General features: G+C 26.1%; 1 protein-coding gene across 2 annotated transcripts in view; it reads left to right on the top strand.

Moving 5' to 3' along the window:
• Positions 1-13,021, top strand: part of LOC100205184 (replication factor C subunit 4) — a 34,420-nt gene extending 21,399 nt beyond the window's left edge. For both annotated transcript variants that reach the window (XM_065788148.1, XM_065788149.1), the window contains exons 10-14: positions 3,140-3,220; positions 3,397-3,477; positions 3,571-3,615; positions 7,899-7,970; positions 12,670-13,021. In XM_065788148.1, the coding sequence (XP_065644220.1) occupies positions 3,140-3,220; positions 3,397-3,477; positions 3,571-3,615; positions 7,899-7,970; positions 12,670-12,756 (366 nt within the window). In that variant the 3' untranslated portion in view covers positions 12,757-13,021. The remainder of the gene's footprint in view (positions 1-3,139; positions 3,221-3,396; positions 3,478-3,570; positions 3,616-7,898; positions 7,971-12,669) is intronic.
• Positions 13,022-14,349: the final 1,328 nt, after the last annotated feature.

The following is a 14,349-nucleotide window of genomic DNA, read 5'->3' as shown; positions in this document are numbered from 1 at the left end:
TGATTTGGATGTAAAGTATGTGTTTTATCTTATTTTCAAAACAACTTTTCATTATGGTTTGAGCATCCACAGGTAAATGCATAAAATGTGAAGAATTTGATGTAAAAATCAAGAGCTCCTCTATTAGTGATGCAACAAAGGACTGCTCTTACTAAACTCACTTTTTACAAACATTTTACAATAAATTCCAAAGTGTCACCTAATTATGTGCTGAATGTGAAAACACAGCCACACTTCTGTCTGATTTTATGCAAAATCTCCCCCTTCCAGTGATCTCCTTTCAGGATATTTCTACTTAAGGCAACAATGGGAGGAATCGTTTTGGGTTAAAAAAACAAACTAAAAAGCTAAAATATTTCTGTACCATAAAGAAGTAGCCCACAAAAGAGCCAATGATATATGCAGCATGCCTTTGAAATACATTGACACTAATATTCCTTCAAATGTAAAAAATCTGTTTATCTTGACTGAACTTGCACTTGCTTATATTATATACTGAAATTGCATTATACTATATACTGAATATATACTATATACACTAATATGCATTATACTATATACTATATACCGTATTATATACTGCATTATATACTGCGTATAATGCATTATACTATATACTATATTCTGAATATATACTCTATACTATATACTTATACTATATACTGAAACTGCATTATGCACTATATACTGAAATTGCACTTGCTTAAAAAATTGGAATTATACAGGTACAGGTATAAGCTTACAGATACATGATGTTTTAAACAAGTTTTTCATTACTATCTAATTCAAGGGCATTTATATCTTCCAAACAATCAAAATTTTGGTACTATAAAAAGGATGATACAAAAACATGATCAGATATATACATCTGATGAATATGAAGAGTTGTGTGCTCAATCCAGTAACAACTTTCACATTGCCAAGCTACACACTTACGTAAATGATTTTGATGGTTGGTGGAATGAGTAATATGCTACAACAAGAATAGTTAAAAAAGCAAATTTTGCTCCTATTCGATATAAAGAGTTGCACTATAACTCTAAAGAAATAAGGGTTATCACAACTGAAACCTGTTTTCCAGAATATAGATATTGATTTTCCTTCAAGTATTCCAGCCTTCCTATCAAAGAAACTTTCAACCAACATAAAGAAAATCATATTTCTGAAATCTTCAAAAAAATTTATTACAAACTCTTTATCCAACTTTATTGCCAACCACTGCACCTGACGATGATACAATGGTTTAAGAATGTTGTCTGTTTCATGTTATTATTGCATTGCTATAACTTTATTTTTGAATAATTTGAATAAGAATATAAGCTTTTCATGGTTGTTGTTTAATAAAAATTCATAATGAATCTTTTTTTGTCTTTAAAAACCAGTTGAGTGCAGAAACAGCTTAAGTCCTAATCATATTTTCAATTTTTCTAAGCCTAACTTATGTTGAAGGTATTTTTTTAGAACTTTTGCAACACAAATACATGTTGTGACAGAGGAAAAAAAAGTTCAAATTATTTACATATTATATTTACATATTTGGAGGAGTTATGTTGTTTTTTCTCTTTACTGAAAAATTTGAAATTTGTGATTTAAGTGTTTTTTGCACTTGCCAATTGTCCTAATGACAATAAAATAAGAAGTTTTGTGTTATAATTTTTTTTTTTTTTCATAATTTTTTTATTGGAGCAGTTTTCACTCAAACTTGAAAATTTAAAACAAAGTCATCAACACTTGTACATTTTGATCTTAAATGTAAGTTCATATTTCTATGTAGTTTCAGCTTTTTTTCTTCTAATTTCTAATTTTGTTTAAATAATGAGAATATTGAGGAGGAGAAAAATCTTTCAATGGATCCAGAACTAATAGGAAAAGTGTGCAACTGCCATAACAATCATTCAAAGTTTGAAAACTTTTGATTCCACCAATTTATTGTAAATGTTGTGCTATCATTAAAAAATAAGTTGAAAAACAATTAACATTAGTAATGGATAGTACTTATAAAAAAAAAGGAAAATCTGTTAAACTACTACTAACAAAATCTGTCATTTTATTTATATGAGCTTATGGTGATTATGAGCTTCACCTATGCATTTTTCACCACCATCCATCTATGCATTTTTCACCACCATCCATCTATATATTTTTCCCCACCATCCATCTATGCATTTTTCAGTTATAGCTCTTGAATTTTTCTTTAGCAATCTTCAAAAAGATTTTGACATATTTTTTGACATATTTAATAAATAGAATTAAAACTATCTGTAAAAATCTGTTGTTGAATCATATTTGATGTAAGCTAATTATTTAAATTTTGAATCATTATTAATTGAAAAACAATTAACTAATTATAATTAAATTAGTAATGGATACTTAGTTTAAAAGATTGCAAAATCTGTTAAACCACTAATAACAAAATCTGTCATTACATTGATATTATTATGAGTACCACCTATGCATTTTTCATCACCATCTATCTATGCATTTTTCACCACCATCCATCTATGCATTTTTCAGTTATAGCTCTTGAGTTTTCCTTTAACAATCTTCAAAATTTTTTTGAAATATTTTTTGATGTATTTAATAAATAGAATTTAATTAAAACTATCTGTAAAAATCCTTTGTTGAATCATATTTGATGTTAGCTATTTAACTTTCAAACATGTTTTTAAAAAACATGTTTTGCATCATTATTAACCAAGGCACAACTTAAGGGGATAATTTTATACTAAGTTAATAAAGAAAGTTAATAGAATTGTTACATACTGACTTTTAGTTCTATAAGAATAAAAAATCTGTCAGAATTAGTAAAAGTTCAACTCATCAGGGGTCCAAGTTTGTTCAGGGTTTGGGAAATATAATAACACTAATAACTCAGTTTGAATATTTTAAACCATTCGTTTGTTAACATTGATTTATATAAAAATAAATAATTTATATAGTTACAGGCGAAAAGAAATAATGTATCCCCTGGGAAATTTTATTCTAGAATATACTTTCCAAGATGAAAGATATTCTAAAAGATGATATACCAGGACATACCCCAAAACATGGGGAGATCATCTGTCACACAACACTCGTTATTAATAATATAAAAATATTTATAATTTATATATTAACATGTTTGTCAACATTGATTTAGGCAATCACATATTTACAGAGTGCTCATCGTCTAAAATTAGGAGAAATAATTTTGGCTAATGATATTCTTGAAATGACTGGTGTAAGTTTTTTTTTATTTTTAATTTTAATTACTATTCTAAACAATTCTCAAAATTTCAAAGTTATTTTACAATAGAAATTAAAATGACACAATAACAAAAAAATAGAATGGGCAATAATAGCAGTTAATTATTAGTTCAATTTTTTTTTAATGTTGAAAAACAATTTTGTTGATAGAAAGTTCCTAAAGATATGATTGCTGATATAATGAAAGCATGTTCTTCTGGATCTTTTGAAAAACTTGATAAACAAGTTAAGGTATTATTAAATACATTATAATTATTGAATTGACTTTTTTAATAATAATTTATTTAATTTTTTTTTTTATAATAATTTTTTTGTAATTTTAAGTTAATGATGACTGGTGGATATTCTGCATCTCAACTTATTACCCAGGTATACTTCTTACATGTATATCTGTTGTTACCTTTTAATACCCTGCTATGTTATTACCTTTAACACAGGTATACTGTTGGAAGACTTTATTCTTTCTTTTTTGGCCTTGCTGTTTAAGCTCAAGGCCACTGAATTGACTACATAGGCTTTGATAGATGGCTATGGAACTCATGTTAGCTTGAAATATAATTAAAAAAAAATGTTTATAAAGTTTTGGATTTTTCATAAAGGATTTAAATCAAATTAGCTATATGAAGTGGAAATTTTACATAGTTTGAATAGTTTTGTTTAACTTAAATAAAACAATTAAAAATTTATTTATCAGAGTTCATTATTAAAGACTTAATTTTATATATTAATTTTCCTAAGTTATTATTAGATATTTATTAATTGTTTAAGACTATACATAAATAATGATAAAAAGATAAAACTGAATAAAATTAAATAAAATTGTTATTTTAGTTATTGCATCTTTTTGTTCTTTTTTCATTGTTTTTCACAATATATACTTTATACAATATATTTTTATAATATATCCTTTATATAATAAAGGGCACTATATGTATATAGTTATAGGGTTTATGTTATGTATTTTATGTATACAATATATGTTTCAAATTGGTTAATTAACATGTATAGAATGATATACAAATTTATAATGATATAGAAATTTTACAATAATGTTTTTGCTGTCACCAATAAAATATTAAGATTGAGCAGACTACTTCTTCGACCAATATCTGGTAATATGTTGAATATGTTGTAATATGTTGAATATGTTGTAATATGTTGAATATGTTTAATATGTTGAATATGTTGTAATATGTTGAATATGTTGTAATATGTTGAATATGTTGTAATATGTTGAATATGTTGTAATATGTTGAATATGTTGTAATATGTTGAATATGTTGTAATATGTTGAATATGTTGTAATATGTTGAATATGTTGTAATATGTTGAATATGTTGTAATATGTTGAATATGTTGTAATATGTTGAATATGTTGAATATGTAGTATCCATAATATTTTTAGGCATTTTAGAAAATTATGGAGTTTTTGAACAGTTCAAAAATGAGTTATTTAGCTTGTAGCTGAACAATTTTTCAAACAAGATTACCTAGGTTACTGATAAAAAGATTATCTAATAGTCCTGCAAGCTGAACACCTATGTGACAAGTTCTACTTTTAAGTGACTTGACTACTTTTTTCATTTTAAATGTAATTAGTTATTTAAACAAATCAAACAAATCTACCAAGTATCAATTTTAATTACAGTTGATTTATGCATTTTATGTCTTCTATCACACATTAATAATTTTATTTTTAAATTTGAATTATTTGATTTTAAATTACAAATCCTGTTGAGCTTCTTCTAAATATAAATAAAAAATAACTTATTTTTTAATTATTGTTATCTGTTATATAATTATTGAATTAAAAATAAAAGTAAATAATTATTGTCTAATAAACAGTAATCAATTTGTTTTATTTTTTATATTAATTTAATAATAAACAATGTCTATTAAAAATATATTATTACATTTCTGTGTTTCAAATTATAAAATTAAAGTTGTTTAAGTTTTTAAATCAATTGTCACCATTATAGTGTTTTTTTCTTTTATGTAGCATTTTATTGTTTTAATTTTTTTTAATTTATTATTTTACTGTTTTATGCAGCACACTGTAAATTAATTGAACTGAAAAGTTGTAATTTTTAAATTCAACCTTGCAACTCAAACTTAATGTTCAAATGTAACTTAGTTATTTGAAGTTATTTAAAATTGTAATCATTTGTTTTTCAAAAAGTGCTTCAAAATTTATCTTTAAATACAAAAATAGTTATTTTTAGCTTTTGTTAATTTTCCTTGTTTATACTTATTCATTTTCTATATTGTTGATTTTAACTTGAATAATAAAACTAGAATTGTATCTTTTCAAGAAACAATATATGGCATGTTCCACGTTTAAACTAAGCTTGCAACAACCTTGCAACAACCTCGCAACAACCTCATTAAAAATTCTCTTATTAAAACTTTAATTAAATTTTTAGCAATTTTGTTTGAAAAATATTTGACTAAAGAGTAAATTAAAAATTTTTGATTCTGACAATTATATAGCAAACTTTTGAGCGAAAACGCTTTATAACTTATGCTACACAGAAAAACCAAGTAAAAAATAAAAGAAAAACCAAGATCGCTAACATTGCAGTGCAATTATTAAGGAGGATTTCCTACAAAACAGGCTCATATCTCCGCAACAAAAAATACACTTAAGCTGATAAATACAGAAAATCAGTTTATTGCTTTTGGCTGATAAAAAGTAGTCAAACTCATACTAGGCCATTAGTAAGTTCAGTAAATTTATGTGTGGCTATTAGGCATCATGTTTTCACCTAAAAAGGTTAGAAATTGTTCACATATTCATATTTATTGCCATATCCAGCTTGACCTGCTCTTGCAGTTGAACCTAATTTTTAGTATATTCTCAGTTTTCTTTAAATCATTTCTTTGATATTTGATATTTCCATTTTTCAACATTATCTGCTTCACTGTAATTTTATTTTTTAATACCAATCCATTACTTTTTTGGAATAGTGGCGAATATGGCAAAAATAAAGATGTTTGTTTTTTAATTAGTGGAAGAAGTCCTTTTTTCAAACATTAAGTCACGAATAGATTTATTTTAATGTTTGATTTCTTATAAAATGAGAGCTTTTTAAATCACAACTACTTGCAATAAAGATTTTCAACTTCAATCTAAATAATTTTGTCAGGTGTTTTATATGCTTCAATTTATAATACATATTTATAATTTATATGCTTCAATTTATAATAATATATGATTATCATAACAGATAACCTAGAAGCATGCTGCCAATGCAAAAAAATATTTTCTTCAATTTAAGCAACTTGTCCAAATGATTTCATTTAGACAAGTGGTTAAATTCATTTAATTAAGTGATTTTTTATATATTACTTTTTATATCATAATTTTTTTTGTCAATAAAAGATTTTTTTGAATAAAAGATCTACTCCATTTAAAAAAACTGCATTTTTAAACTCTTTACTTGAATCTATAAAAGCGAATTAGATGTAAAAAAAACTTGCTCAAACACAAAGACTAACAGGTTTGCTTTTTTTTAAATAAAATCATTATGATTGATTAAATTGTTTTACAAAAAATTTGAAGTTGTTCAAATTTTAACTGATCAAGTTTAACTGATTTAAAATCAATTTTAACTGATCAAGTATATCACTAAATATATAAACAATTTTAAAACTCATTTTAAAAATATTTTGTACAAAACCAAATTGTTCCTGTTCCTTAATTGTTTATGACAACAAAATTTTTCGTTTATGCTCTTTTTAAATAAAATCTAACAAAAATATGGGCTTGAAACAAAATTTAACGTTTACGCTCTTTTTAAATAAAATCTAACTAAAAATGTGGACTTGATACAAAATTTTACTAAAAAAAATTAAAATTAATATACAAAGCTTCTACAAATTTTTCAACATTTTAAGGATAAAATAAAAAGAAAAAAAATTGTCTCTTCAAAAAAATCAAGAAAATATAAAGTATTTAACAAAACTGAGTATTGTCATATATACTTAATTTGAAGCGGAATTCAAATTAAGTATATATGACCAATCAAAAGAGTAATCAAATTAATAAAATGCAAAACCTGTTCTTTTAAAAATAAAGTTACATATGAGAGTTAAAAATACATAACAAATATTACCATAGATTATAGGAGGCTATAACAAATATGTAAAATACATATGTAAGTTGAAAATTTGACAATTTACACCAACTTATGCTTACTTTGTATAAAAAAGCACTGTTATCTATTCAAAAAGGTTTGGCTTAACCAGTGTGAGAATGTTGCGAAAACATTTGAGAGTTTAAATTATTAAATATGACATTTGATTTAAACAGTTTTCTGGAACAAATCTTTTGATTTTGTTTTAGTATTCTTTATCTACACCAGTATTAAAATTAGTATTGTTTAAAAGTTTTTTTTTCAACTTTTTGAATATTAAAAGTTTTATAAAAATAGTGCTGCAGTTATTGTTGAAACTTTGCCTTAAGGCTTGCAAAGTCATATATTGAAAATGTTCTTAAATATTTATATTTATACTGTGTTGGTGTTTAGCATGAAGGACTTTATATTATATATATATATATTGTTTAAAATGATATATAATACTTTTTTGTTTTGTTTTCCATATTTGTTTATAGTGTTTATTTAAAAATATATAAAACATCAACCTTTTAGTTACATGATGAAATCATAAATCTTTTAACAATTAATGACAAACAAAAAGCCATCATACTAGAAAAGCTTGCGGTATGTTTTTAATTTTGTTTCAAATTTTCAAATTTGTTATATGTTAAATGTTTTTTTATTAAAGTTCATGAAAGTTTTAATCAACATAACTAAAAATTATATAATTATATTTAGAGTTTTAAATGTGAAGTTTATTTTTGTTTAAGAAAAGAAAACCACTGTAATCACACTATAAAATAAGAATTTCCCTATTTAAAAAAGTGGGTTTTTCTATTTGAGGTGGGTTTTCATACTTAAAAGGATGGCTCAACCACATTTTATATTATTAAAAATTGGAAGTATTTTATAATGGGAATAATATTAAAAATTAGTTATAAATGTTTATTATAAATGACATTGATAGTTATAAATGTTTATTACAAGTTTTTTTTTTTTTTTTTTAAACATCTTCGCTTCCAACAAGGCTGCAAGCAGCCACTAATTAAAGTTGGAAGTTACTGAAAGAGAAAAGATGAAGATTGTAGAACAAGATAACGATTGAAAGACGACTTAAAAGATTGCAAATTATATGAGTCAGGAAAGCAAGATGAAGGAAGCGAATTCCAAAGAGCTGATGTTCGAGGAAAAAAACTAGACGAATAAGCGTTTTTGGAGCACTTAGGAACAGTCACAGAAAAAGGATGACACTGCAAGAGCAGGTCCAACTATGTTTACAACGTGTTTTTGCACCTTGTCTAAAAGAGAAAGGGCATCATTAGAGGATCCGCCCCAGATATGGCAACAATATTCCATACAAGGCCGGATTTGAGATTTATAGAGATAGAGAATAGAATCTGAAGTAAGAAAGTGACGAGCTCAATAAAGAGATGCAACCTTAGCAGATGCTAATTTTGCAACTGATTTGATATATGGTTTCCAAGAAAGATTGGAAGTAAGAGTTAATCCTAGAAGATGAAGAGTAGGTGACTCATCGAGTACATCACCATTCATAAATATAGGAAGATTTAAATTATTGCGATAATGATGGACTGAAAAAAATTGAATTTTATCTGAATTAAAGTTTACCAGCCACTGTGAGCCCCATGCTGTAGCAGAAGTAAAATCCTTTTCAAGCTCAAATGCCCCCTCCAAGCAATCAGAGGGTGTTGGTTTTTTATCACGACAAGAATAAATGGTAGTGTCATCAGCAAACAATGCCACAATGTAAATTAAAAAGAGTATAGGGCCAAGGATGTGATATAACCTGTGATATAACCTGTGTGATATAACAAATGTGATATAACCTGTGAAATGTGATATAACCGCACTTGTTTTCTCACAACTACCAAAAGATGAAAAAAATTTAACTCCTAAACTTATTTACGCCCTTAACTCCCTTATGTTTAATCCCACAATTACCATAAAAAAGGCCGACAAGGGAGAGGGTATTTGTATTTTAGACAAAACTGACTATGAAGAGAAGATCTTTTTACTTTTATCACATAAAAACACATATAAACCACTCTCAGAAGATCCAACAAAAGTATAGCAAGAGATGTTAACAATTTTGTTGACTAAATGTTTCTTCATCATATGATTGATAAAAAAACATCGGAGTTCCTACGTCCAAAAACACCCCTTCATACACCCCTGTTTTATGGCCTTCCCAAAGTTCATAAGATAGGCATTCCCTTAAGACCAATTGTTTCTGGTTGCGGCGGACCAATCGATAACTTATCGTTCTTTATCACAGAATTTATTCAGCTAGTTTCTGAACAACTACCAGCATACTTTAAAGACACAACACACTTCCTTAAACTTCTTTAATCTCATGTACTAGAAAGCAACAATTTCATCCTTGTCACGGCTGATGTTATATCTTTGTATACAAACATTTCTCGCCGCGAAGGTATTGACGCCGTGAAATTTTATTTAAAGAGAGCAAAACGCCCATCTATTGCTTTTATTGACATTATATTAGAAACTATATTAACCTATAGCAACTTTCAATTTTCGACTGATTACTTTTTACAATTAACTTTTCACAATTAAATTTCATAAATAAAATTTTATAGATAAGTCAATGAATCCTGTTTTAATTTTTATCTTGAATCTATACTTTAAATTTTATGTCTTTTTAAAATTTTATGTTCTTTTTAAAGTAAATAATAAATTTAAAAATATTCATGTCTGATATATGCAAGAAAAAATATCCTGCTTACCTCTTCTGTCACAATCCTATAACACATGAAATAATGTTGATTGACATTGCTAATAGGGGTGGTAAATTAATCTGTATTTCAAATTAATTGATTAAAGATTAATTTTCGAATAAAATAATTGATTAGTTTTGATTAATTTAAAAAAAAAAATTCTTACAGTTTAAAAAAGTAAATACAACTTCTTATAATTTTATTTCTCTTTTTTATCAGATATGATCATAAAACACATAAGTTATTAACAGTGCCATCATTAATAGTTATTACCAATGTTTACGGCTCTTTCTGATGGCATTGTTTACACTTGTATAATGATTTTGCTTTACTTTCTAATTAAAAGTGCTTCTAAAGGTCAGAACAACTTTTTCCATATGGTATTGTAAATGGTGGTCGCGCTACTTTACTGCTGCCCTGTAAATGTATTATTTGTTTACATTTTTCACGGGTACCGAAAAAGTGAAAATAAGTTTGTCGTTGTTTTTTTTAAATTGCTAATTTATTATAACAAAAAAACATGAGTAAAAAGGAATTAAAACATTGTTATAATTAAAAAATAATAATAAATTATTTAATGGTTTGTTAATTAATCGGTTGGTTGTTCAACATTAGTTCCAATCAAAATGGAACTAATGTTGAACAGCTGTCAGAGTGTAACCAATCACTCTGATCTAAATTTTATTAGTTTAAAAGTCACTTGTATGAAGCATGATCCAGCTGATTAAGAAATAAAATACAGATCTCATAATTTATTATGAAGATAATATTCCTTTACAGATTTTGGAAAGATAAGATATGAATGCAAAGAATGTTTTACTAGAAAGTTGACGAATGTATAAATTGTGAGATGTTGGCGAATTTATTCTTCATCAACTTGGTGCCCATTGACCCTAACAGTCTCCATATATGCCTTTTCTTGACTCCGGCAAGAGGTCTATTTGTTGTCTTTTAGCTTCCTAGCTATTCATTATTAGTACTATCATTAAAATTTAAAATTTTTGAAATAAAAAATCTGAAAAAAAAGATTATGTTATATACACTCATGTGTGTATAACTTTATATATTTTTATATTAATACATTTTTGTATATTATGTATATGGACACCATTTACAAAATTTAAGGTCCATATCGTAACTGGATAAGACATTATAAGAAAGATATATGGTGGAAGCAAGATAAAAAATATTATTCAAGACATTACAAGTTTTTCTGTCCCACTTTTATATAGTCCTATAAATTTAATGTTCCAAAAATGTATATGAAGATAATGATTTTTATTTTAAATACTTTGATTTTGCTGATGAAATAGGTAAGTAGTAGTAGTAGTAGTAGTAGTAGTAGTAGTAGTAGTAGTAGTAGTAGTAGTAGTAGTAGTAGTAGTAGTAGTAGTAGTAGTAGTAGTAGTAGTGAAGTAGGTAAGCAGTAGTAGTGAAGTAGGTAAGCAGTAGTAGTGAAGTAGGTAAGCAATAGTAGTAGTGAAGTAGGTAAGCAATAGTAGTAGTGAAGTAGGTAAGCAGTAGTAGTAGTGAAGTAAGTAAGCAGTAGTAGTAGTGAAGTAGGTAAGCAGTTGTAGTGAAGTTGGTAAGCAATAGTAGTAATGAAGTAGGTAAGGAGTAGTAGTAGTGAAGTAGGTAAGTAGTAGTAGTAATGAAGTAGGTAAGCTAGTTGAAGTTTTAATAAATGACTAGAAAAATTATTATAGAAGAATCCTGCATCAGTCCAAAAAAAAAAGTCAAAATTTTAAACTTAAGTTAATTTTTCAATATTTTAAACGCTATAATAGTAGTTATAAGCAGTTTTTTAATTAAAATTTTTTGAAATTTAAATCGAATTTTAATTGAAAATTTAAGCAGTTTTCAAGTAAAATTTTGGTATATTATGAAATGATACCATAATTTAATATATATATCATAGTATATCATATCACTAATCATAGTATATCATTATTTAGATTGTGTCATTACATTACATTTAGTATGTTCATTTAGTATGTTCATTTAGTATTTATATAAGTTAGTAATCATAAATTAGTAGAAACTAATTTATGACAACATATGATTTAGTTTATTATAGAAACTAAATTATGACAGCGACTAAGTCTTCATCTTTTTGACATTTTAATAGGACAACAACAAGAAGAAAAAAAAGAGGGCTGGAATACAATAAGACACAAGTTACAATATTTTTCTTTTGTCATAAAAAACATTATAGCAATTAAAATAATTTTCCCAAACGAAAAATTGTTTTTTCAAAGTTTTGCTGCCTAAACCAAAATGCAAACCTTCAGTTTGTACTTTACACCAAAATAAAATTTTATTAACAAATCCAATGAAGTTTGAGTTAACAATCAAACAAACAGTTTCTAAGTTTGTATATAACAATGAGTGATTTAAAGTGAATACAATAAATCTCTCAGAATTCTAGAAATCGAGCCATTCTAAAGTTTCAGCTAAATCAGCTAAATTATTGTAACTTAAGTACACGAATTTAGTGACATTGAATATTTCGATTTGCTTATAATTAAAAAAAAAAGATTGAAAAGTAATTGCATAATAATTCTTAGATTGTCGAGAAATGTCTCTGTGACGGTGCTGACGAATACTTGCAAATTATGGCGATTGGTACAGTTATAATGGAGTGTATTCGATAAATTAAAAAAAAATGTTTCTGAAAAAAAAAAAAGAAAATTTAATGGTAGCTAAATACCTTGCAGACGAGAAGTCATTTGGTTTGGCACAATAAAATGGTATATATATATATATAAAGACTATTATTGTGAACTTTTAGTGTTATTGTGAACTTTTAGAATGTTTTCTTTAGATAACTAGTATAACTTATTAGTTTATGTAGTTGCAAAATATTAAAATATTTAATATTTTATTTATCTTTTATATAAGATTTAATTCATTGTTGTAGCTCAGTTTGCTCTCGGAAGCGTGGCAATATGCGTGGTCAGGTTTGCTATCGTGCGTTTAATGCCAAGTATACCTACCTTTCAATGTCATCCTGTTTCAATGTTTATAAAAAAAGAGGAGCAAACATATTGTAAAAGATTTGAGTATATAAGGCTAGATTATGAATCTCAATAAAAATCAAACTTAGATTTTCAAGGTAAATATTTACCTTATGACATAGGGTAAAGGAGGGCATTGAGATCCTAAAATTAACCTACTAAAATTCCACTGAAGGCATTGAGATCACTTTTTTATATGGTTTCAATTCATTTATTGAAATAAATAAGTATTACGAAATTCAAAGTTATTTTTATCCAACACTTTAAACTGAAAAAAAACTCTCATGTAGTCTCAGGACTGATAAGAAGTTAAAAAAGTCGCAAAAAAGAGGCGGGGCCGTAAGTATATTTTATATGTTCATCAAAACTTTTAAATTGTGCAACTGTTAAATTTTTGTTAACTTAACTTTAATATCATCTCCTTTGTAAATAAGGTGCATTTGACATTGTATAGAAATTATTTTGATATAAACAAAGTTTCTAGGTATTTGATTAAAATTGTTTTTGTCAAACGGCTTTACAACTCGGTCTTTTTTACTAAAAGAAATAGCTTTTAAATAATGTTTTTAAATAACGTTCAATTTTACATAAGTAAACCGTGTAACTTCGAAAAAGTGCCGTCAAAAATAATTATGTCTTGAAACTTAAATTAATTATGGTTAAAAGTTGTAAATCCAAGAAATATTTTAAAATTCTCCCTGGTTTTTAAAGTAGAACTCTATCATGTAAAAATTATTCATTTGTATTTCACACAATAGCATAAAAAAAAAATTAGTTTATGCTTTGCTGATCTTATTGCCCTCCTTTACCATTCTTAATTTCCACTGAAATCCAAAAGATTAGAAAGAGGTCTTTTTTCTGACCTTTTAAATCAGTGGCTCCTATTGCCAGTTGATTGACATTATAACTTTATTCAAAGTTAAGTGCGACACGTTTGAAAATCAATGTTTGCAAAATTACAGGCGTAAAAATATTTGAGAAAGTAAAAGTTAAGAGATTAATTTTAAATTTTTTTTCTACTGGTATGTACTCGTATATTTTTTGCTCGTATAACGATTATAATTTTAAAGAAAGTATTATTTATAAAATAAAAGGGAGGCATATAGCTAAGTGATTTCGATAAGCAAGCTGCAATAAAAAATTGTCTTCTTTCACCAGTAACCTTATATTGCAGCCAATCGCAAATTAAGTCCAAAACAATGACATTTCAATCTAGTATGATAGTCTTAT

This window comes from Hydra vulgaris, chromosome 01 (genome assembly GCF_038396675.1).
Source record: "Hydra vulgaris chromosome 01, alternate assembly HydraT2T_AEP".
Taxonomy (NCBI): domain Eukaryota; kingdom Metazoa; phylum Cnidaria; class Hydrozoa; order Anthoathecata; family Hydridae; genus Hydra; species Hydra vulgaris.
This window is presented reverse-complemented; position numbering and strand designations above follow the sequence as displayed.